The sequence below is a fragment of the Thunnus maccoyii genome, chromosome 12 (genome assembly GCF_910596095.1).
Source record: "Thunnus maccoyii chromosome 12, fThuMac1.1, whole genome shotgun sequence".
In the NCBI taxonomy this organism is placed as follows: Eukaryota; Metazoa; Chordata; class Actinopteri; order Scombriformes; family Scombridae; genus Thunnus; species Thunnus maccoyii.
In genome coordinates, this window is record NC_056544.1 from 28,584,790 (window position 1) to 28,611,400 (window position 26,611).

The 26,611-nt window shown below is 36.4% G+C and overlaps 2 protein-coding genes across 2 annotated transcripts; both read left to right on the plus strand.

Moving 5' to 3' along the window:
• Window positions 1-1,026: 1,026 nt before the first annotated feature.
• LOC121909499 (GTPase IMAP family member 9-like) lies at window positions 1,027-6,885 on the plus strand. The gene is made up of 2 exons (XM_042430068.1): window positions 1,027-1,319; window positions 3,428-6,885. The coding sequence occupies exons 1-2, from the start codon at window positions 1,040-1,042 to the stop codon at window positions 4,327-4,329; spliced, it is 1,182 nt and encodes a 393-aa protein (XP_042286002.1). The 5' UTR covers window positions 1,027-1,039; the 3' UTR covers window positions 4,330-6,885.
• On the plus strand, window positions 5,107-25,924 carry LOC121908341 (GTPase IMAP family member 9-like). Its single transcript, XM_042428259.1, has 4 exons — window positions 5,107-5,248; window positions 14,463-14,525; window positions 15,991-16,227; window positions 24,984-25,924. Exons 1-4 carry the CDS (start codon window positions 5,107-5,109, stop codon window positions 25,922-25,924), a joined length of 1,383 nt encoding a protein of 460 aa, XP_042284193.1.
• The last annotated feature ends 687 nt before the right edge of the window (window positions 25,925-26,611 follow it).

The window sequence follows — 26,611 nt, forward strand, 5'->3', positions numbered from 1 at the left end:
GCCACATTACGTTTTCAGATAACTCTTGGAAATATAGCACATTTTTGTGTACCAATAACTAATTGCACATTATAATTCCTCCCCTCACCCCAAATTTACCACTCCAAAAAGTATTTAAACCATGTACAAAGAAGGTGAAGTATGTAAGTATATGTTGATGTATCTGCAATTTTTCGCAACAAGTGGAACTCAAAAGTGTTTTTTATAATCTAGTGCAAGTGGCATTTGTAGTCAGTTGACATGGGACGTGGTTTACAAGGACATGGTTAATCATCTACAGTTACCAGAAGGAATCCTGTAGATGGAGGAAGAATGACGTTGTACTTTGGTGTCAACAGTGTTTTCTGGGTGTGGTTTGTTGCATGAAGTTACACAACGAGGCAGAATGGTAGATAGATTCTGAAATTTGCTTTCACTTCCGCAACAAATCTACTCTTCTCTCTCTGAAACAAAAATGAGCAGGTAAGTCGATATATAACTGTATTCATCATATTAATTTATCTAGTGGACTAAAACTTGTTGTGTTTTGACTGATATCAGAGTCAACGGTGACCGTAGACTCTTAAATTCAGAATGTATAGAAATCAGTGGAAAAATTTGTTCAGTTGTATGTCCAGAGGCTAGATGTATAAATGTGTATAAAAACATCAATTCAGCATGTCCTAAACATAAGGTGTTGTTTGTAAAAACAAAATGTAGACTAAATAACAAAGGGCAAATGTGGACTTTCAGATATGCACAGGAGGAGTATAACTACGGAGTGTAAATGTATAAATTCTAACATTGTCAGCATATTTTGGAATTATATATGTAAATATCTGTGGTGTCCTGGATTTGTATTTTGGGACTTCAGGTGCTTCACAGAGGTGAACTCGGACTGGCAATCGGGAGCACCTAAGTTGTGTGACCTGTTTGTTCAAGCAGTAGATTTATATTTCAAATGCACATGTACAAAAGTCAATGTAAAGTGTCATGAGATGAGAACTGAATACATGTCCTTCCTGTTTAAAATTTCTCTTATTTTCAGCAGGGGGCCATAATGACGAAACCTAAAGAGGAGCTCTTTAAAATTCTGGAAAAATTAAAAGAAGATAAGTTCAAGGATTTCAAGTGGTTCCTGGAGCAGGATGGCAACCTGGAGGGCTTTTCAGGCATCCCAGTGGCTCAACTGGAGAAAGCAGAAAGGCGGGACACAGTTGATCTAATGGTACAGAAATATCAGGAGCCTGGAGCTCTGCAGCTGACCATGAAGGTTTTAGAAAAGATCAACAGGAATGATCTGGTGCAGCATTTACAAAACATCTACTCAAGACCAAAAGGTAAGTTAGGGGAAGGAATCTGAAAAGCAGTGTCACATACATTTCATAAATTATTACATGAGTTATAGTGTTCTATTAATAGTAATGTGTTAATAAAAATACGTAGAAATAATGTCAGAGATTGATTTGTCGTTCTTTATGGTACACCACCTTCACACAAAGAATATTTCTTTAATGTCTCACAAGATAAAATAAATTTGGTTAACTGGTTCACAGCATGAAAAAACAACAACTCTGTTCCTTTTTTTATCTGCCATATCCTTGTTGCTTGCTGCAACCAGTCATCTGTTAGTCTCACTCTCCATCTTACCCTTACTGGGAAATAAGACCCCAAGATACTTGAACCTCCTCACTTGGAAAACCACAGACCCAGAAGAGATAATGAGATAAAGAACTTTTTACAGCCTCTATGAATTATCTCAACCACTTCATACTTAGCTACAAATAAGATAAGTCTTTAGTGTACTAGAGGGAAATTTGCCTTGGACACACAAAGCTGCTGCTGTACAGTACCAAATAATTCAACATTACTACACATCATACATCTAATAAATATAGTGATTTTTTGGGTTAAGTTTGACTGGGCCAGATAGGTGCTGGTTTGGCCTCCAGGTCTCTCTCAGGGCTTGCTCTAGAAGAGGGTCCTGGCTTGCTAAATGACCCGCCGCAGCGTTTTTTTTTCTTTTTGTCGTCCCTGAACGCAACACTGCCTTGCACGCTGTGACAGTCAGGCAGCGCGCAGAGAGAAAGAGAGAGAGAGAGACAGAGAGAGAGAGAGCAGTTGGCAGTTAAGGTTTCGTTTGGCAGTAGATATAGTTAGAGGCTAATAGACTTAGCAACAAGACGGACGGTGGAAAAAAGAGGAAGGATGGAGCAGAGAGGAAAAGAGAAAGAAAAAAAGACAGGCACTTGTAGGGGATGCAGCTAAATGCCGTCAGGTTAGTCAGTAAATAAAGTGCTAGCTAGCTAACGTTTGTTACCTAGCTAATGTAACTTAGCTAATGTTACCGATGCCTCATCATTATGAAAATTAATGCATTTTGGCGAAAATTTCAGCCAGTGAGATCATACTTTGAGCTCATAATTCAAAATTATTGAGACAACACGACGTCTTCTGTCACACTATTTAGGCTAACGTTACTGTAATTTGTTGAAACTTAATGATTTGTGTTATTTAATGTTTGTGTTGGTTAAAGGGCTATTTTAACCTTTGATGGGTAACTGTTAGTGTATATCAGTAAAGTGAGTAGGGTATTGTGCTCTTGCTCTGTTCTTTGAATAGGTGGAGAGAGTGGTTAACTTTATTATAATGGTACATTAAAATATTGCGTGCTCTTGCTTTTTTTCTTTTTGAAGGTGGAGAGAGTAGCATTGGTGCCACAGTAGTAGTAGTGTCATCTCCCTCCTTAATGATATATACCTTTGTTTGAGGTTCATAACAGTACGTTGTACTAAGCAGTTATTGGCTCATTACTTAGTTGTTCACATGCACTAAAATTCACCAGAATGCAGGAAATCAAGTCTTTGTAACTAAAAATTTTCCAAGTGGGGGACCCCCAGACCCCCCGCTTAAAGAGTGGCCTGACTGGGACTATTAATTTGCGCTATATTTCCCACCCTGAATGATTTTCCCAGTCTGGCCCTTTAAACGCACCTGTTTAAAGGTACACATCAGTGTGTACAGTTTACAGCATCACAGACATAAACACTGAAACTCACACATTGTACATACAGAATAAGTTGGGTGTGTCGATGTGTATTTTGGTGCTAGAACTATAATGATTCAGACAACATCAAAGATCATAAATATTAAAATAGTAGAGATAATCCAGTATAGTTCTTAAATTCTCCTTAAACAGTAACTCTTGGACACGTTTACAAGGTAGATATACAAGATATAAGATTATATTATATCCATACAAACCACATAATTCTTTCATCTTTATTTTTAAGAATCTTAAGCAACTAAGAAATGAAACACTCATGTACCTTAAAACTGTGTAGGCACAACTTGAGCTGGACCAACCATAGTTATACATCCCTGATGTGGACTAATTGAACATATTTTATAAATACACATAGAATTGATTGTTTCTCCTTTTTTTCAGTCTTCAGGTCTAAACCTCCCACAGACTACAGCAATAATGAGCTGATCAGGATTGTGTTGGTGGGGAAGACTGGAGTTGGGAAGAGTGCCACAGGAAACACCATTCTGGGAGAACAGAACTTTAAATCTGAGTTCTCCTCTAAATCTTTGACTACACACTCTGGAAAGGCTCATGGTGAGGTGGATGGACAAAAGGTTGCTGTAATTGACACTCTGGGCCAGTTTGATACCAGGAACACTGAAGAGAAAACAAAGAAAGATATTGCCCAGAGCATTGCTTATGCTTCACCTGGACCTCATATCTTCCTGGTCGTCATCAAACTGGGCAGATTCACAGAGGAAGAAAAACACACAGTAGAGAAGATTCAGGAAATCTTTGGTGAGGAAGCCAACAAATACTGCATGGTTCTCTTTACCCATGGTGACCTGCTCAAAGGGAAACCTATTGAGGAGTTCTTGAAGGACAGCAAAGATCTGCAGGAACTTGTGGCCAAATGTAACAATCAGTACCACGTGTTCAATAATGAGGTGAAGGATCGTTCTCAGGTCAGAAAGCTGCTTGAGAAAATAAGAAATATAAATGAGCAGAATGGAGGAAGCTACTACACCACCGAAATGTTCCAAAGGGTAAAGAGAGCGATAGAAGAGGAGAAACAACGAATCCTGAAAGAGAAAGAAGAGCAAAACCGCAAAGAGCAGGAGAAACTGATGAAGGACATAGAGGAAAAGTATCAGCAATGGATGAGGGAGCACAGGGACATGAGGAATCAGTGGAGGGATGCTTGTGAAAGAGAAAAGGAGAAGGCAGCAAAAGCAATGAAAAAAATACAGGAAATGGTGGACAGACAAGAAGCTGAGAAAGAGGCCAAATTAATCCAACAGCTCAAAGGGAAAAAGAAATGAGAAGAAAGAAACCGAGCAAAAACAGCATAATGAACTGACCCCTGTAGAGCTTAAAATGATAAAGGAAGAGAAGGATGAGATTAATACAAAAAAGACAAAATGTGGGCAGTTAATATACTGAGAGACTTTCGAACACTGATTTGGAGACGTACTCTGTGGTTGTGCTTAATGACACCTTATGTGAATTTTAAGCCTTGATTCAGGCTGGCGGCAAGTACAGAGTGACAAGTTATCATGACAACAATAAACTCTTGCGTCATAACCTTTTGATTTTCAGTGCAAAACCAAAAATCTGCGAGTGCTTTCCTTTTGTATTGTTGGCAAATGACAATGGTATAGGCAGGATAATCAATTTGCCTCGCGTCAAGCAGTTCTTCGCCTCCACGTTGTGCCTTAACACTGTTTAACACACACCTACTCGTTGATTATCCCTTACGTATTTAAGAAATCTTACTTCATGTATGGCATCCTTGAGATTGGGTTTGAGGTCATTTACTAACATCTACTGTAACATGTGGCATTTTGGGTCCTTATTATTTTAATAGGCCTATATGTGAATGACTTGGATTCAGTTGTGTTGAAATTTGATTTTTATATACTGATGATTACGCAGTTTTGATTTTGCATAAGAATGTAAACTTTTAAAGTTATAAAAAGTCAATCTTTCAGTCTTTCTTCTTTTTTAAAGGACCATGTTCAGTGTAAGATCAGTATTAAGTACTGTAGAAGATCAGAAATATAAATGTGCAGAATGGAGGAAGCTACTACACCACCAAAATGTTCCAAAAGGCAGAGAGAGCGATAGAAGAGGAGAAACAACGAATCCTCAAAGAGAAAGAAGAGCAAATGCGCAAAGAGCAGGAGAAACTGATGAAGGAAATAGAGGAAATGTATAAGCAACATTTCAGAGAGGTGAAGGGTGACACTGAAAAGGAGATTAATATAAAGGAAGAATGTGGAAATGAAATCAAAAAAAAAAAAGAAAAAAATGAAGGAAAAGTTAGAGCATCAGGCCAGAAAGATAGCAGAGGACAGCAATCGGATCATCAGACTGCTAATTCCGATTCTTTCAGCAGTCACTTTGCGCCTCACTGTTATAGAAGATAACAATACAAACACATGAGCAGCATAATCACCAAAACAAATAATCAGTCTCTCCGCATGCATGCCAATCCACTCCTCATCTGGAGTAAAATTAATTGTATTATATGACTAATAAGTAAACAAATTCTCTGTATATGAAAATATTAATGAAGATCTGTTCCCAGTGACAAGTACGACAAACAAAAGTTTGACACCCAGAGGCTGTTTGACACTATGAGAGATGAAGAGACAACAGTTAAAGATATTGCTCAGTGCATTTCTTATGCTTCTCCTGGACCCCATACCTTCATGGTAGTACAGCCAGTAATATGTGTTCATTAATGACTTTAAGGATCATTCTCAGGTCAAACAGCTGCTCAAGAAGATCAGAATGGAGCCACTACACCACTAAAATGTTCCAAAGAGCAGAGAGAGCAATCAAAGAGAAGAAACAACAAATCCTGAAAGAGAGAGAAGAGAAAATCCTCAAAGAGCAGGAAGAACTGATGAAGGAAAGAGAGGAAAATATTAACTGTTGAGGAAACAGAAGGCTTACAGAAAGAGAGAGAATAAATTGATAAGTTAGAGGAAACATGAGGAAAAAACTGAAGGAACACCAAGAATTTCAAGCTGGAAGCTGAGAAGAGAAATTCAATAATCCAGCTGTTATTTCAAGTGATTCATGTCAGTTTATCTCTAGTTTTTCAAATCATCTATCAGCTAATAAAAAAAAGATCCAAACACAAGAACTCACCCACCTCCACACAGCGAGAGCAAATTAATGTGAAAGTGACATCTGCTGTTGTCGTAGAATTACTCAACAACTGTTTATCCATAAAATAAAGATTTATTTAAAGCAAAACAAGTAAAAGACTGTTGCTGATCCTAACGTCCCACACAGGATAAGAAGAGTTCTCTCTTGTCGTCATTTGGTCCTCCAGGACTTTTATACCCAGAAAAAAAGAGGGAAAATACAAAAAAGTGAGATAATTTAATATGTTCAATATGTGCACAAATACAGACACCAAATGTGATGAAGAACACAGAGAAGGTTTGGATCAGCAGCTACTCTGATTGCTTTTACACTTTTATAGCCAGCAGGTGGTCAGATGAGTCTCATGTATGATGAAGGGTCGGAAAGGAAACTGGAATAAAAGATTCAAAGATTCCAAAACATTTGAATCAAGAAAACAACAAAGACTTTCTGATCCTGGACTGAAAAAGCTTTAATTCACTGCTGTGACTTCTTGTAAATCTTCACATTCACTTTCTTCATTTTCTTGTTTGGTCTGATTTATAAATATAGAAGTTGGATGTTAATCAATATTTTATTGTTGTGCATATTTTCTAACAATAGCAGATAATTCATGATTGATAGATATTGTTTTATTACTGGATGTATTTCTGCAATATTAGTTCATATGTGTTATTTATCAGACAAGATGATCAATAATTGTTCAGTTGTGCCACAGATGGTCAAAATGATGATAAATTCTTCTTTAAGAAAATAAATGATTATTTTGTTTCTGAATGTTTGAAGTTGAGTCTATTTGTTGATCAAAATAGATTTAAATCTCTAGTTCAGTGTAAAGTATTTGAGGTATCAGAGATCACTGATGGTAGAAAACAGTGTTGGTTATAGTTAATTTATCAGATTTAATTTTTAACACACATATACATATGAATTATATCCATGAAGGATCCAGTTCTATTAATGTCTAATAGTTGTAATCAGTGATCATATGACTAATAAATATCTATCACTGTATATACTGAATATACGGTTCAAGCTCATGTTTTTATTGTACATCTTGTTGGAAACTCAAAGACAACATTTCAGTCGGGGCAGTGTGTGTGATTAAATTATATGGTGCTAGACACACCCTAAATGCAGTTGCATCATGTGCTTCAGACGTGCGCTTTGAATTGTTAAAATAGGGCCCATAATGTCCAAAATTCCCAACATGTTTTAAGTTAAGTTTTAAGATATTTTTACTTTATGTGAGTATGCTTATTTTATTGCACTTCATAATTTTATCTCACATTATCCACTCAACAGCTGTAATTACTTTGCACATTCAAACAAAGCAAATGAGGGGCTTCTAAAATACTCTACATGGCCAAAAGTATGTGGACGGGGGTTTTGGCAGACATTTTTAGCCACAGTAGATATCAGTGTACTTTAAGCTTTGTGACAACATGGTTTAAGTGTCATGATCAACTGTTTAGCAGCTTTAAACCATTTATTCATATAGTATAAGACAGCACAAAAGGCTAAATTAGGATCCAGCAGCAGATCAGAGGACTGATTCATTTCTTTAATCACTGATGAAACAGAGCAGGAAGTGGTCTGTCCCACAACATATTTAATATGAAACTAATGATTATTATTGGTCTGAGGAAGGTGCCACAGCAGTCAAACGAGGATGTCAAACACAATATCTCAGCATAATGCAGACTGAATGAAATGTTTTCAGTTCATTTCAACAGAACAGTATTTTGTCGTCAACTCTTTGGATCTCAGAAATTTAAATGATTCTGATGAGGATAAAAGAAGACGTATGACAGCAAGAAGAAACTTTACATTTTTGATTGCAACAGTAAAAACAGGTAAAATATATATCAGTCAAAGTTAAACACAAGAGTAAAACAACAGGTGAAAAAAACACAAAAGACAAGTGGAGTGGAAGTGGGCACACACACACACACACACACACACACACACACACACACACACACACAGCTGTGAGCTTCACTTTGTTGTTTTCATTGTTTACATTCAGTCTGCTTGTGTAACCTGGAAGTGATTCAGTGATCAGACCAACATGTTGAGTTTTTCTAATTCTGAATTTCTGCCTTCATAACTGTAAAATTCATCACAGTCACCAAAGACAAAAAACATTTACGAATTACCACCTCCATATCTCATAAAGATCAGTGTCTTATCATCATCTGAGAAGATGATTTAATTTCCTTTTTGTTTTGATTATGATTTGTTTCATCATTAATAAAGTCAATTTACTGAAGGCTCAGCTACAAACTGAAACTTAAGTTCTGCACATTTTTAGTTTTTGACAATAACTGTTCTCTCATCATTCACATCATTAATAACAAACTATGTGTGAATCCTATTAAAAGACACGTTCAGTTTTTTAAGTCTTAAAACAGCAGTCAGGTGTCCATATGAACACTGAAAGAGGTTTTCCTCGCTGTAATCATTCCTCCTGTTCATACTGGATATTAAAAGATCCTTCAAATATGTTTTCAATGTAAGTGATGGAGGCCAAAATCCACAGTGTGTCCACACAGTCATTTAAAAGTTGATGTGAAGCTTATATGAGCAGTCTGAGTTAGTCATATCAAGTGGATATCTGACACATTTACAGTCTTTTTAGCATCAAATTCCCTCTTTGTGTTTCCTCGGACAGTGTTTCCCTGTTGAGCTGTGGTGGAAGTATAGTAACAAAAAGAGAGACTTTGGCACTAAAAAGACTGTAACGTTGAAAGATATCTACTTGATTTGACTCATTTGGACGCTGAAGCTTCATATTAGCTTCAGATAAACTTTTAAATACATTTTTGTACAGAAGGAGGACTGTGAATTTTGCCCCCCATCATTTACGTTGTAAGTGCATTATGAAGGGATCTTCTAATGGTCAGTATGAAGGAGGAATGATTACAGCAAGAAAAACATGTTTCAGTGTTCATTTGGGCTCCTGACTGTTGTTTTGACCATTGAGCCTGTTAATCCAAAACATCTCTGTTTGGGAAAGATAGTTTGGAGAATCATCTTCTCTGATGAAGTCTACTTTTTTAATTTTATTTGTGAAGATGCAGTTTATAAACTGGCCAATAGAAAACTTTTTACCTGTAATGGTTAAATCTCTTGCAGTTGTAAGTATTATTACATTGCACACAATATCTAAAGTTGCCCTTGAAGAAGTAAATCTGATTTGTCAGGGTTCTGGAAAGATCTATCCAAACAGTTTTGAAGAGGAGGTGACCTTCTGTAAGAGAACAGAGGAGGCTGTTGTAACATTTATCTTTTTATTTCAAGTCTTCTATGCTTTCCTAGAGGAAACTCTTCTCACTCAGTTTTTTTTCATCACTTGTGTTGGAAATATTCTGATGTTTTATTGTTCTTCTCTGTCCCCTTTTGATGTTTGTCAGATGCTAACTTGACTTCAAAGCCTTGCGCTGCTTCTGCTGCGTTGTTTTTTTTTTTCTGAACAACATGCACATTCTGCTGCTGCACTCTTCCTGTCAGTGGTGAAGCTGCAAAAACCCAACAAACAAAACAAACATACATGTTAATGCTTTTCCATCGCTGTCAGTCTGGATTATGTCAAAAGTAACAAAAAGAACAAGATGAAACTCCACCTTCATCATGACCGTTGTGATGATGATGATTTTAGGTCACAAATCTTTCTGCAAACTGTCACATAATAACAAAATGATTAAAAAAGACAAATATAAACAGTCAGTGACTTCATAATAAACAAATGTTCATTCAAAAAATGTGTAAAGTCATAAATACTAAATATAAACACTGTGTGTTGCAATAAAGGACGAATCAGAGAACAGACAAAAAGACAAAATGAGACGAGATGAAAAATGAGAGATGAGGACAATCGTATGTAGAATATTTACATTTACACAACAGAAAAAACTAACAATGTGAATTTAAAAGGACAAAGAAGTGATGTAAAGAAAAGAAACAAAACAAATCCAGAAAACAAAATGTGTGAATATCTCAGGATGTTCTTCATTAAAGAGCTCATTGTCTTTATCAGAAACATTAATGCACAACTTCCACTGAAAATATGCAGTTTGAACCCTTATCAGAGCTCATCACTGTACTGCTCTGTTATCATTGCACTGTGACTTCTGACCTTTGACCTCAGAAGCCCAAATGGAAGCTTATTCAACTGTTGACCTCAGCAGAGTCTAAAAGATTAATATTTACTCATTTAATTAATCAGCAAGCTACTAATGACCTGGAAGTAAATGATAAAGGAATCTTTATTTTGTAGTTCCTGCAGTCACATGATGCTTCACAGTTTAAAGTGAAACTAATTTAAGATGATGAAAAAATGTCTATTGCTAGCAAGGATCTTACATAGTTCTGTTATATGCATTTAATTTCCAGGAACAATTTTAGTGTAATATAAATATAGTCACAGAAGAACTACTAAAGATATTTAGGGAACGATGGCAGGAGGATAAGAGTGAAGAGTGAATAAGACAAATGTTAGAGATTACACATATATCAAAGAAGATTCCTGCTCTGGTCCAGACATTAAATATAATTTAGAGAGTAGACAAACGTCCTCGTGTGTTTAGTTAAGAGCTGAAACTTTACTCAGTTGAATCCTGAAGGGCAGTGTTTTTTGTGATCTTATGATCTTGTGTGAGGATAAATTTCATTTAGTGTTTTATTGCTCCAGTGAGCTGATGAGTCCACTATTGTAGAAAATCCAGCAGAAGAATCCTGCTTGTTTTGGTTATCTGAAACTTTTTAATAAGGTTATCTCTTTTAGTTTTGGTCACATTTACAGAAAAAAGCATGAATGTAAAGACAGTATCTTTTTCATTTTTCACTATGTGGTTGTTTACATTAGGGGCGTCGCTAGGCCTATTTTAGGGGGGCTTTAGGACTTCTGCACTGATCTGTGCCTGTTGTAAGTGGATAGAAAGCATTTAAGTCACATTAGATCTGTGCTTATTACAAACTATGAAGAGACAGATCTATTGTGTTGATTTTACAACTATTGCTACTCTAAAAATTCATGACAAACAGACATTTTGGGGCCATTTAAAAAAAAAAAATCCTCCCCTCAGCCCTCCTAACCGTAAATCTCTAGTGAGGCCCCTGGTGTACATTATGATTAGTTATGTGATCATCTTGGTTGTTGTTGATGTTGCTGTTGTATAGTGTCTTGTAATCAGGGCAAAAGTACTGACTTTGACCAGAGACCAAAAATAAGGTTTGTAATATGTTTTAAATATTAAAATGGGCTGCTAACTATTCTCAAAGTACAAACTGAACATGGAGAAGCAGCATTTAGTTACTGTGCAGCACAGAGCTGAAAGAAGGATAATGGACTAACTGCATACTGTTCAGGTCAAATTTGACCCATTTGTATATTTGAGAGCAATAAAAGCAGCTTCAACACTGTTACTTCAACCTGACACTTCATGTGACCTGGAATATACAACAATGGAAATATCCAACTTTTTTTATTATAATGCAGTTGATACACATTTTTGTACATGGAAGGTGTTCTGGGTTAAATTTGACTCCTGTTTTATGTAACATCAGACCATAATACAGTGTGATTGTGAATGTTTTTTCTCTATAAATAAATAGTGTAAAACCATAAAGCTCCATTAAGGATTAATCACCCCTTTATTAATGACTGATGAGGTATTTATGTACGAAATATAGATTTGCGGTTCAGAAGTTTGGTAGAGAGAATGATTATGCTTTAAGCTGAAAAACACGTCTTTGTGCAGCTCGTCCACATCGAGCAACCACATCCTGTAGAAACAGTGAAGTAGAAGTTTGGTATAGAGACCAATTATGAGGAGACACTGTGAAGGTTCAGAATATGATCAGTATGTAAAGGTTAAATCCAGTTTAAAACTATGATGTTCTGCATTTCTTTTAAGGTTTCTATTCTTAAAATTTCATAAAATTCTTAAATTTGCATTTTTAAAAAATGTTTCAAGGCGTTATTATTATTTGCATTATTAATTTCTCTACTGCCCTTTTTTTCCTAATTGAATTTGAGGAATCTTATTACTGCACTGTAGTTGCATTATGACTTTATAATAAGTGATCTGCTATTATTTTGGTCTCTTTTATTTTATTTAGCTTTTATGCATTTCTTCAACTTGTGTGAAGCACTTTGAGTCGTCTCTGTGTTTGAAAGGTTCTATAAATACAAACGTTATCCTATATTGTATGTATACTGCATTGTCTTGTATATTGTCTTATTTCTACCTACAAATGATATATATTTATTTTAGACTAAAATACAAAATGTGCAATAACATGTAAACATTTCATTCATTACTGTATATTTGAGCAGGCTGTATATACTGTACATAACCATGTACCATGTATATAAAGTAACATCACTTTTTTATCCACACTATATTTATTCCAGCTCTCCAATGTGGAGGAAAACATAATGTTAGAAGTGTACTGTTGGAGAAATTACTATATTATTGTATTAATACTTTGATGATCATTAATCCAGTGTAGAAGTGTATTCAACTGATCAATTTTTCCTTTAAAAGAAGATGAGGCACCCTTGACCTTATCTGTGACTTTTTATATGCTGTAACTACATTGTTCTGTTTTAAGTAAGATCTCACACCTTGTTTGTGTAGATGAAATTAGTGAAATGAAAAGAAGAAATAGAAAGGTTATCTGAAGAAGTGATCGTGGGAAAAGGGGAACTGATTGCAAGGACAGGAAGCTGTACATGACAGCCATGACACCATATTGATTATCTTACAGGAAACAGGTGTTTGCAGACAGAGAAGTGTGACTGTACACAAGGTGCTTGTATAACGGTTATGTTGGGTGGAGGCTGAAAGTATAAAATGTTTGTGTGAACTGTTCGAGGGGCTCCTCTTGCTGCAGAGCTCAGGGAGGCTGTATGCATACGCTTTAGTAATTTATTAAAAGCAGTTGGACTGAAAAATAATACTGTGTCTCTGTTATTTAGTTGCCTTTCTCACCTGACTAGACAAACTAATGTTTCAGCTGCATCCTCCATGTACAAAAATGTGTCTCAGCTGCACTATAATAAAAAAGTTTATATATTTTACGTTTTGTATATTCTGGGTCATAAGTTATAAAATGTAAGTAAAACTGAACATCAGGATTCAGTTGACACGAGTAAAGTTTCAGCTCTTAATTAGGAATCTTCTTTGATATGTGTGTAAGCTCAAAAATTTGGCCTATTCCAGATATCGATGGCCAAAGCGCAAAACCTCCTATTTGCAGAATTTTCTGATTGACGGATTTCACTTTGGATGATGAGAACAAGGAAGGCTGCTCATATTCAGTCTGTCTGCAAGATAATCCCGCCCTTCGTTGTGACAGAAAAGTCACACAACAAAACAAAAACACAACTCAGAGTCCCTGGGTGTGTAGAGAGGCTACAGCACGAGTGTGTTACACAATCACTGAACATTCATTTCCAGTGGACGAGGAAGCAAATACACTGAATTTAAGGAATTCTGACCCTAGTATACTACAATGTAGTAACTATTACATTTACTGCATCTTTTTACCTGAAAGCAAACTTAATTTTATTTTTAATGTAATTTTAATTATTAACTTAATTTAGAGCATCGTTTTGTAGAACCTCTTCCAACTCGCACCAAGTGCAAAAGCTCCTATCTGCACTTTGTGAGGCATTAATATTCTACGTCGCATCGATATCCTCCTACCATCTTTCCCTAAATATCTTAAGTGGTTTTTCCTATGACCATATTTATATTACACTAAAATTGTCCCTGGAAATAAAATGCGAATAACAGAACTATGTTATTAATATATTTTATTTTTATTTCATCTTTATTTAATCGGGAAATCTCATTGAGGTTAAGATCTCTTTTCCAAGAAAGAACTGAGAATAAGAAACATTCATAAGACAAGAACACAGCAGAAATCAGTGGAAAAATGATAACGTCTTTCACTGTTATGTCCAGAGGTTAGATTTATAAGTGGTATTTATAAAAACAAAACATAAGAAAGATGTACCCCTCATCATTTCTTCTTTCTCTTGGCTTGTATCAAAGTTTGATGAGCTTTATAATTAGTCATGAGCCTCTTTATTGACACTTTTGCTTCTTCTTCTCTTAATTCTCTCTCCTACACTTGAGGATGGCTGCAGTGCTGTGTATATCAGTAAAATGAGTAGGTATCGTGCTCTTGCTCTGTTCTTTGAATAGGTGGAGAGAGTTGTTAACTGTATTATATTGGTGCATTAAAAGATATGTTGTGCTCTTGCTTGTTTTTCTTTCTGAAGGTGGAGAGTGTAACATTGGTGCCACAGTAGTACAGAAGCCCACTACTTCAGAGCAACCTGCAGGTACAAAACATTTTCTATTTTGTTAGTATATTAGTTGTTTATTTTGTTATTTATTATTTAATAGATATTGGTATAAGCAGGGATGGGCAATTGATCGAATTTTATTTTCAATCACGATTTTGGCTTCCAATGATTAGGCTTTAAAAACAAGATAATCGTGATAAAACTATTTCCGTGCCGCATTCTGTTTCGCAATGATGTGCAATGATTTTGTCTTGTGTTATAAATCCAGCGTACCCCTTTCCATTACAGCGGTGCGCTTTCAACCCTCTTTAAAAGCTTAAACTCACTCTCACCGGGAATCTATACAGAAAAATGAGACGTGAGCAGCATGTAAGTGCGCTCTGTCTGTTTGATCCACACCAACTCTGACCTGTGCTTAGTGTCCACTGAACAGGCTGTCTGTCAGCTGCAACTCCTGGGGAGCTGGATGGACAGAGGCCAGGCAAACTGCATTCACCAGGCTGACTGACAGCAGAAATTTACTGAACCAAAATGGACAATGTTTGTATTTATTGATTCATCGATTTTATCTCTCCGCCCACCGTAGCAAGTGAAGGGAATCTGCCTGTAGTTTAACGGGCACAGACAGAATGGGGGCCTTAATCAATCAATGTAGATACCTTTAGTAAGTTCATAACACATGTACAGCAGGATATTTGTGTGATTTAAAAACTGTCTTTGCAGATTACGCTTCTCTAAATGCCACAGAAATGGACTGGGAGTTTTAAAAAGCTGCAAGGTTTCTCCATGAGATGCACATCACCCGTGCATGTATTGGAGTGTGGATTAATATGTTTAATAAAATGGAAACATTTCTGTTCCATGTGTCAATGAGTAATTGTGTTAAATAATCGTGATCTTAATATTGACCAAAAGAATTGTAATTATGATTTTTGTCATAATCGAGCAGCCCTAGTTAAAAGTTAGTACTTGTGTCGTCTCCCTCCTTAATGATATTCACCTTTGGTTTTATTTAAGGTTCATCACAGTACGTTGTACTAAGCAGTTGTTGGCTCATTAGTTTGTTATTCACATGCACTAAAATTTACCAGAATGCAGGAAATCAAGTCCTTGTAACTAAAATTTCCCTAATGGGGGACCCCCAGACGCCCCGTTTAAAAAGTGGCCTGACTGGGCCTATATCTCATGCTATATTTCCAGGCCTGAATGATTTTCCTAGTTAAATCCTGCCCCCCGTTTTGCACCACCTCCCTCCCTCTCATAAATAATGAACAGTCCCTAAACACATATTAGCAAGAAAAAGTCTTTATTTTTTTAAGGTGTTGATTTATAAGGACAGGAAGAGGTCGAGTGGGACGATTTACCATGTATAATGCTCATTATGAACAAACATAAAAACTACTTAAATGTCGAATGCGGCAATGATTGTATCAGGTTGGCTATGGCCCCCCCTGGCCACCCTTGGTGGCACCATTGCTGATTGTTTGTCCTTTTTTTTCAGTCGTCGGGTCTAAACTTTCCACAGCCTACAACAATAATAAGCTGATCAGGATTGTGATGGTGGGGAAGACTGGAGTTGGGAAGAGCGCCACAGGAAACACCATTCTGGGACAAAGGTGCTTCAAATCTGAGTTCTCCTCTAAATCTTTGACAGAATGCTGTGAAAAATTTTATAATGATGTGGATGGACAAACGGTTGCTGTTATTGACACTCCGGGTCTGTTTGACACCAGGAACAGTGAAGAGGAAACAGTTAGATATTGCCCAGAGCATTACTTATGCTTCACCTGGACCTCATATCTTCCTGGTTGTCATCCAGACTGGGAAGATTCACTGAGGGAGAAAAAAACACAGTGGAGAAGATTCAGGAAATCTTTGATGAATAAGCCAACAAATACAGCATGGTTCTCTTTACCCATGGTTACCTGTTAACTGAGTTCTTGGAGGACAACAAAGATCTGCAGGAACTTGTGGCCATATGTAACAACCAGTACCACGTGTTCAATAATGAGGTGAAGAATCATTCTCAGGTCAGAAAGCTGCTTGAGAAGATAAGAAATATAAATGTGCAGAATGGAGGAAGCTACTACACCACTGAAATATTCCAAAAGGCAGAGAGAGCGATTGAATCAAATGATTCATGTCTGTTTATCTCTAGTTTTGCAAATCATCTATCAGTTAATAAACAAATGATCCAAACACAAGAACTCACCCACCTCCACACAGCGAGAACAAATTAATGTGAAAGTGACATCTGCTGTTGTCGTAGAATTACTCAACAACTGTTTATCCATAAAATAAAGATGCATTCAAAGCAAAACAAGTAAAGTACTGTTGCTGATCCTAACGTCCCACACAGGATAGAAAAAGTTCTCTCTTGCCGTCATTTGGTCCTGCAGGACTTTTATACCCAGAAAAAAGGAGGGCAAATACAAAAAAGTGAGAGAATTTAATATGTTCAATCTGTGCACAAATACAGGCAGCAGATGTCATGAAGAACACAGAGAAGGTTTGGATCAGCAGCTACTCTGATTGCTTTTACACTTTTATAGCCAGCAGGTGGTCAGATGAGTCTCATGTATGATGAAGGGTCGGAAAGGAAACTGGAATAAAAGATTCAACGATTCCAAAACATTTGAATCAAGAAAACAACAAAGACTTTCTGATCCTGGACTGAAAAAGCTTTAATTCACTGCTGTGACTTCTTGTAAATCTTCACTTTCACTTTTTTCATTTTCTTGTTTGGTCTGATTTATAATTATAGAAGTTGGGTGTTAATCAATATTTTATTGTTGAGCATATTTTGTAACAATAGCAGATAATTCATATTTGATAGTTATTGTTTTATTACTGGATGTATTTCTGCAATATTAGTTTGTATGTGTTATTAATCACACAAGATGATCAATAATTGTTTAGTTGTGCCACAGATGGTCAAGAACATGCTGATAAATTCTTCTTTAAAAAAGATAAATGGCTATTTTGTTTCTGAATGTTTGAGGTTGAATCTATTTATTGATTAAAATGGAGTATCAGAAGTATTTGTATTTGAAGTATCAGAGATCACTGATGGTAGAAAACAGCGGAGGTTATAGTTAATTTATCAGATTTCATTTTTTACTTTTACATTTTTTAGCTGAACCCAGTGATCATAAGACTTGTAAATATCTATCACTGTATATACTGTGGGGTTAAAGTTCATGTGTCACATGATGTTTTATTGTACATCTTGTTGGAGATTCAAAGACAACATTTCAGTCAATGATTAAATTATGATATGATACATTTCCCAAGATCTCTTAATACAAAACTGGGGGAGAGGGAATAAATTACATTGTGTTTGTGAAAGTTGGAGAAACATCAAACTTAAAATACACAAAAGTGATCTTAAAAGAATGAAGATCATTAATCTTTCTGGGCACCAGAAATGAGACAGAAAACAAATAAAAAACAGAAAACAAAAAAAATAAATAAATCAAAAACTAAGAAAGAAAGAAAAAAGAACAAATAAAACAGGAGTAAATAATAAGAGTGGATGGATTCATCATTTAAGAAAATTATTACATGAAATTTACATTATTTTTTCTCTCTTTTTGTTCATTTCATCGGTCTAAGACATTTTTTCAGATTGTTTTTTAAAAATGTTTTTGTCCTTAGTTCCAGTTCGAATTTTTTTTTTTTTTTCCATTTCATACACTTTAACGTGTTTTCTGTTCTCCTGTGGAAGGTTCATCCTCACTGAGACAATGTCTAGTTACATATTTCTGCTGTAATCAAAACACTATTTTATAACTATGAATGTCTACAATCTTCAGGGATTACTCTCAATACTGCTGTTTCAGGATTCATTGGACCAGAACATTATTTATAAGTATAACAAGGTCTAAACCATCTCTTTTATACTTGTAAGAAATCACTCAGTATGAACACAATGAATTATTACATAAACTCGGTGTACATGTGGTGATGTGGGTATTGTATTAAACAGACTTTGAAAAAATGTAAACACATTAAAAAAAGTGTAGTGGTGGAAAATATCTAAGTCCATTTACTCAAGTACAATTTTGAGGTACTTGTACTTGAGTATTTCCATGTGATGCTACTTTATACTTCCACTCCACTACATTTCAGGGGGAAATATTGTACTTTCTACTCCACTACATTTATTTGACAGCTTTAGTTACTTTTCAGATGAAGACTTGACACAATGGATAATATAACAAGCTTTTAAAATACAACACATTGTTAAAGATGAAACCAGTGGTTTCCAACCTTTTCAGCTTTTGACGTCTTACAAAAAGCAGTGTGTAGTCGAGGTCACATTTCACATGTCTATGAGTTGTTAACAGCTCCACCAAATAGTGATTTTTCCCTCTAAACTTCTCACATGCTTTCATTTCAATAAATGTTCAAATGATCCAATATTTCAGCAAAAATCAAAGATTAGAGAAAAAGTCCAAAAACTGAAAACAGATTTGTATATCAGAACTTTGTTTTTTCTTCTTTCCTCTCCTCAGTAGGCCGTTATCATCCATTGGTAAGGTGGTCATCTTTGAGTTACAGTCGCCATCTAGCGGCCAAAGTGATTAAGGTTGGTTACCATGTTTAACTATGTTTCAAGTGATCATTTTACCCCAAACCATGATCTTTTCCAAACCCTAACCAAGCTGTTGTTGTGACTCAACCTAACCAGACCTGAACCATAGAGTTGTCACACGATAAAACATCATTATTTTGTAGCGTAATTGTAAAACACATATTACAGTCCTGTTCAATGTTGGTAGGTGCTGTCTGTCCTGTCTGAAGCATTATAATGTCTCAAAACATTATGGATGGATGTGACATAAATACATAAAGTAACATTTAACTTCCAGTGCTTTGCCTCCCACAGCCAGCTCATGACTTTCACCTGCTCACTGTGGAGCACAGGTGAGTTGTCAGAGGGCACAAGGTGAGTTGGGGGATTTTTATTCCCACTCCGCCCCTGATCAGCACCCAGCCTGACTTGGTCCCTGGTCAAGTCTCTGTACTCGTGAAAATCTTTGTTCCTTATAACGTATCAGATTCAAAATAAAGTCAAATTTTGTGTCAGTGCACTGACATGAGATGACATATTTTTCATTTGCACCTTAATGATTATTCAACAAAGCACCTACAGAGGACAGTCTGCAGTGTTGAGCATCAGTTGTGGATTCACTGAATGAACATAAAGAATGACTGAACTGTTTCTTTAACATGTGTTGTACATTAAAAAGATACTGTTTTTATAATAAAGACAAACCGCAATGTATAATGTATCCTCTTGACTTAATCATGTAATGTCTTGTATTAGCATAACTTTAAAGATGATAATAGAAATATGTGTTTATCAGTGCCTAAGAGGACATTGTAGTGGCTGCAGTTCATTTCTAGCTCACATGTAATGACTGTATCAGACAAGGAAATGTTCCACCAGATTCAGACTTCACTAAATAAAAGCTATTCATTCAATAAAATATTCATTCGATCGATTAAATGAATCATTCTCTCGTTGACCTTCTGATCGTATCAAGGTGGCTTCCATGCAGTTGCCTTAAAGTGAGAAACTGATTGAACCTGGTTCAAAAAGATGTTGGTGAGTCAGAACCAAAATGTATTAACAAAATGTCAATAAAATGTTGTAATGCAGATTTTAGTTTCAATTATTTGACCTCAGTTTGTGTTTGTCAATGCAGTGTGTGTGTGTGTGTGTGTGTGTGTGTGTGTGTGTGTGTGTGTGTGTGTGTGTGTGTGTGTGTGTGTGTGTGTGTGTCTTTTCTGTCTCCAGCAACTTCAAGTGTCTTAAAAACTACATTGATTGGCCACATGGAGGTGCTATAATAAAAGCTTTTAAATCAACTATGATTTCTCTACTTTTTACAAATTCACACTAACAGACCAAAATTAGTTTAGAAAGTTAAACTCACACATAATATCTTAGACAAAACATGCATTTGGCAACCTCTAGGTTAGGAACCACTGGGCTAAACTAGTCTACCTCCCAGTGGGCTCAGCAGTCCGTTATCATCCATTGGTAAGGTGGTCGACTTTGAGTTACAGACCCCAGTCCAGCGGCTGTTGTAATTATGACCTGGGGAACAAAAAGTTGCAAAAGCAGCAGGAGTCCACTGTTCAAGACCAACAATCAAATTACATATTAACCAGTAGAACACAAAAAAACTATTTGTTCTCGTTTGGTCACTGCAACTAATATTTTCCCAAGTTCGACACTTTTATCATATTGCACATAAAACAATAATATACAAGGAAGCCAGTCTGAGCCACTAACAGCTGTAAAGTGATGGACAGTCTGCGTCAAGCTCAACATAAAATACCCACCGCCCCACCCCCTGCACGTGCCAGGTCTGAACACTTTTAAAAGCTATCATATCATCAGGACAGGCCCTGACTATGTTGGTGCCGTAGTCAAGACTTTAGATTGAAGCCTTAAAAGATTTAGATTGGAGCAACCTCCTGTCCAAGAACTTCAGATAAGAATTCACACTGAAATCAATTGCCACAGTGATACCTCCAGCCCAGACAAAGTCCTCCCAGTCCCCCAGACAAAAAGGCAAGTGGGGTCAAGGTGCCATTCAGTGAGTGTTTGGTGGCTGTTGTGTGAAAACTGATTGAACAGTAAGGCTGTGGAAAATCAAACCGGAAGAACATCCATGTAAGTTAATAGAAAAAGACAGGGAGAACATGTAGGTTATGTGTTTCCAAATAACCCCACTTCCACCTATGTGGCCTATTTCACAGGCCGGCCCTGCATATCATGGTGGTTATGATGGGACATTAAGCAAAATATTCTTATTCTTCTATAAAGGAAGAATGACTTTGATGTCAACAGTGTTTTATGGGTGTGGTTTGTTGCACGAAGTTATATAAAGAGGCATCGTGGCAGATAGACTCTGACATTTACTTTCACTTCAGCAGCAAATCTGCACTTCTCTCTTTAAAACAAAATGAGCAGCAACACAATACAAGGTAAGTCAATATATAATCGTATTCTTAAAATTTATTTATCTAGTGGACTAAAACTTGTTATGTTTTGAGTGATATTAAGGATGAGTCAACAATGACAGGCTCTTAAATTGAGAATGCATGAAATCAGTGGAAAAATTATCATTTCTTTCAGTTTTATGTCCAGAGGCTAGATGTATAAATGTGTATAAAAATATCAGTACAGCAATTCCTGACAACAAAATGTAGACCACATGATTAATAAACATTTTTTTTAAATAATTGACAATTGCTTGTAGCAAAGTGTCATAAGCTTTATTCTCAGCCATGAGCCTCTTTAATGACACTTTGCTTCATCTTCTCTTATTTCTCTCTGCTACACATGAGGATGGCTGCAGTGAAACTCCACTGACTGCATCACGTTTATCGAAACCTGTAGCTCACTGTACTAACTGAACCATAACTGATGTCACTAAACACATGATCCTGACTGTGACCAGGTGTTATTAGTCCAATTTAATCCCTATTTTGAGTCACAATATAAAATTATGCAAACATTTGTATTTTTTTCAATGTTTATTTTATTTATAGGACTATTTTAGCATAATGGAGCCCTTTTGCCAGCGCTGGGCCAAACACTCTTTATGTAAATGGTGCGCACATGGCAGGAGAGGTGCAGCTGAGGTTGTTGTGTTTACAGACAAATAACAACACATATGGGCTCTGATAATTTGGACTGTCACTGACACTTCACTCCCTCACCTGTAGGTGGTAAAACTGTGGATAGTGCATTGAAACTGTCATAAGAATCATGGTGAGAAATGGTAGAGTGGGAGCCGGAGAGTATGGCAAGCCATTTTAATATTTAATAGCTAGACTGGATATATATTGCATATATCTGTAATTCAGTAACAACTGGATTGTTGATATCTGAAATGGGAGTTTTTCCTGGTAAGAATTCTATTGCAGATATCAAAAATGTAATTGTAGATATCTGAAACTGAAGCCAAATACACATGAATGTCAAAGGTGATGTCATTTGTCCTAGGAAGAATGACGTGGTGGATATCTGAAATGTTCATTTTGACTAGGAAGAATTGGATGACAGATATCTGCAATAAATATCCAGACTATCCAGCTATTAAATGTTAAAATGGACATTTAAACTATTTAAGGATTTTTAGATATATTAAATTTTTGTTTGACTAGTACAATCAAAGTTGTAGAAATCTTGAAATACAATTTATATAACTGTGATTACAGATAGGAGTGTGAGTCCACTGAACACGAAACACAAAAACGGCTTGCTAAAGTCCAGTAGGCTATGCAAAGCCATGTACTACTGATATTAGCTGTTGTTCAGTAAAGTTGCTCAACAGTTCATTCATCTCCCGTGATTCACTCACCAATATAACAGTTGTGTTTATGCAGATAAGTTGGTGCAGTGCAATTTTGGAACGAAATTGCATTTGTGATAAAAACCTGCTCATACCACCTCTTCTTGGACTCACAGACGCAGGACAATTTCTGTGGCTTCATTTGGCAGACGCCCCGGCAAACAAACATCTCCAAAATCACAAAACACTTCTGTGGGAAGCCTACGTGATTTTTAACACGTAAACAACACGTTAACATTTCATTTATGTTACATTTTGTCCCTTTCACTTTGCTCCATGGTTTTTCATTTACTGCAGATTGACATGAGAATCAAGTTTCTTACCGATAATATCATCCATCCAGATATTGTTGGGCTGCATCAACATCTTATATGCTGTGAACAAATAAAACATGTTGGTGAAAACATTTTAAAACAGGTTTTAACAAAATATTATTCACTTTATGCACAGCTGGCACATCGTAGATACCTTCATTCATCAAATAAATAAATATTTTGACAAAACAGTAATAGAACTTTTCCAGCAAATTTCCAAACCAAATTTGTATCTGTTTATTTTAGGATACTGTATAAACTTAAAAGCACAAATAAGGACTTTCAAATATGCAGAGGAGGAGTAGAACTACAGAGTTTACATGTATGAATTATCCTATAGGCTATTAATTGTTTGCAGCACACGAGAACACATCAGCTTTATTTTCATTCTAACATTGTCAACATATTTTGAACTGATGTATATGCATATTTGGGATGTCCTGGATTTGTATTTTGGAACATCAGGTGCTTCACAGAGGTGAACTCTTTATTCTCTCTCACCTGTTTCACCTGATGCTGCTTTAAAGAGGAAAAGAGGAGATCATGTGATTGGTCATTACTGAAACTCTCCCCTGCTGATTATGTTTAACTCCCACTAATAATGCAGCATGGTCACCAGAATAAAACGTTGGCATCGTACTTTCTGCAAACCACAGAAACGTTGAATATCTAGCCTATATTTCAACATGTGTAATATGTAGCATATTAACATTTCAACAATACGTATCATATCAAAATTTCAACAAAACATATAATCTCAACATTTCTGAAGTGACGTAGTGAACATATCTATATGAGCTGACTTTCCTATTAGGAGAAGGAGGTGTTGGTGGATGGTTAGTAAGTTTCTTTGCCGAAAGTTGGAAGTCAGCACAGAGCATGGTTAGAGACCACCGTAAAACCAATGCCCGCTTCCTGTTTCAACCGACAAAAGTGGGTGTTTTTAGCGAGACGTCGTCCGTTTTTATTCTATTTTTTATTTTATTTTAACCCAAACCACGATCTTTCCCTAACCCTAACCAAGTGGTTTTGTGCTTAAATCTAACCAGACATTAACCACAGCGTTGTCACACCATAAAACATCATTATTCAACGGGGAGAAATGTTAATATGATACATATTACACATGTTGAAACGTATATATTCAATGTTTCTGTGGTTTGCAGAAACGTTCAATGCCAACGTTTTGTTCTGGCGATTCGGCTGAATAATGTTTCTCTTCCTCTTTGCGCCTGGCTGTGCATGAGTAGCAGCAACGCTGATGGTCAGGAAAACTGCAAAAAAATAGTTGGTCACACCCGACTGGCCTGTTTAATATCCAGTTTGCTGTTATGAACCACAATTCAGCCATATTTAGACTCACTTTGTAGCAGTAAGTTTTATCTACCAAACCTTTTGCAGATCACACATAATATACAGTATGTCCACATGAATCCACTGTGTTTTACATCTAGAGGAAGGACCATCAGTGTATACAGTTTTCTCCGACATCACAAACATAAACACTGAAACTCACACATTGTACATACAGGATAAGTTGGGTGTGTTGATGAAGTCAAAAATATTAAAATATTACAAATAATCCAGTATGGTTCTCCTTAAACAATAACTTAGGGGCATTTATACAAGATATTGTATCCATACTCAAAGAAACCACATACATAAAAAAGAGACAAAAACTCATGTACCTTAAAATTGTGTAAGCACAACTTGAGGTTTTCCAGCCATAGTTATCCATCCCTGATGTAGACTAACTGAACATGTTTTGTGAATACACATGGATTATTTGTCCTTTTTCTCAGTCTTCAGGTCGACACCTCCCACAGCCTACAACAATAATGAGCTGATCAGGATTGTGATGGTGGGGAAGACTGGAGTTGGAAGGAGCGCCACAGGAAACACCATTCTGGGACAAAGGTGCTTTACATCTGAGTTCTCCCTTATATCTTTGACTACACTCTGTGAAAAGGCTTACGGTGAGATCGATGGACAAAAGGTTGCTGTTATTGACACTCCGGGCCTGTTTGACACCAGGAACACTGAAGAGAAAACTGCTAAAGATATTGCCGAGAGCATTTCTTATGCTGCACCTGGACCTCATATCTTCCTTGTCATCATCAAACTGGGCAGATTCACAGAGGAAGAAAAAAACACGGTGGAGAAGATTCAGAAAATCTTTGGCGAGAAAGCCAACAAATACAGCATGGTTCTCTTTACCCATGGTGACCTGCTCAAAGGGAAAACTATTGAGGAGTTCTTGAAGGACAACAAAGATCTGCAGGAACTTGTGACCAAATGTAACAATCAGTACCACGTGTTCAATAATGAGGTGAAGGATCGTTCTCAGGTCAGAAAGCTGCTTGATAAGATAAGAAACATAAATGTGCAGAATGGAGGAAGCTACTACACCAACAAAATGTTCCAAAAGGCAGAGAGAGTGATAGAAGAAGAGAAACAACGAATCCTGAAAGAGAAAGAACCAGAAACATGCAAAGAGCAGGAGAAACTGATGAGGGAAATAGAGGAAAAGTATCAGCAAAAGCTGAGAGAAGTAAAAGGTGACATTGAGAAGGAGCTTAAATTAAAGGAAGAACGTGGAAAAGAAATCAAAAATGAGATGAAAAAACTGGAGGAAAAGTTAGAACATCAGGCCAGAAAAAAAGCCGAGAACAGCGATCGGGTCATCAAACTGCTAATTTCAGTTCTTTCAGCAGTTGTGTCACTTTGCATCTCACTGTTATAGAAGATAACAATACGAACACATGAGCAGCATAATCACCAAAACAAATAATCAGTCTCTCCCCGTGCATGCCAACCCACTCCTCATTTGGAGTAAAATTAATTGAATTATATGACTAATAAGTAAACAATATGTCTTTATATGAAAAAATGAATGAAGATTTGTTCCCAGTAACAAATATTTCAAATAAAAGTTTGACATCCAGAGCCTGTTTGACACTATGAGAGATGAAGAGACAATAGTTAAAGATATTGCTCAGTGCATTTCTTATGCTTCTCCTGGACCCCATACCTTCCTGGTAGTACAGCCAGTAATATGTGTTCAGTAATGACTTCAAGGATCATTCTCAGGTCAAACAGCTGCTCAAGAAGATCAGAATGGAGCCACTACACCACCAAAATGTTCCAAAAGGCAGAGAGAGCAATCAAAGAGAAGAAACAACAAATCCTGAAAGAGAACGAAGAGCAAATGTTCAAAGAGCAGGAGGAACTGATGAAGAGAGGAAAATATTAACTGCTGAGGAAACAGAAGGTTGACAGAAAGATGGAGAATAAGTTGATAAGTTAGAGGAAACATGAGGAAAAAACTGAAAGCACACCAAGAATTTCAAACTAGAAGCCGAGAAGAGAAATTCAATAATCTAACTGTTAATTCAAATGATTCATGTCAGTTTATCTCTAGTTTTGCAAA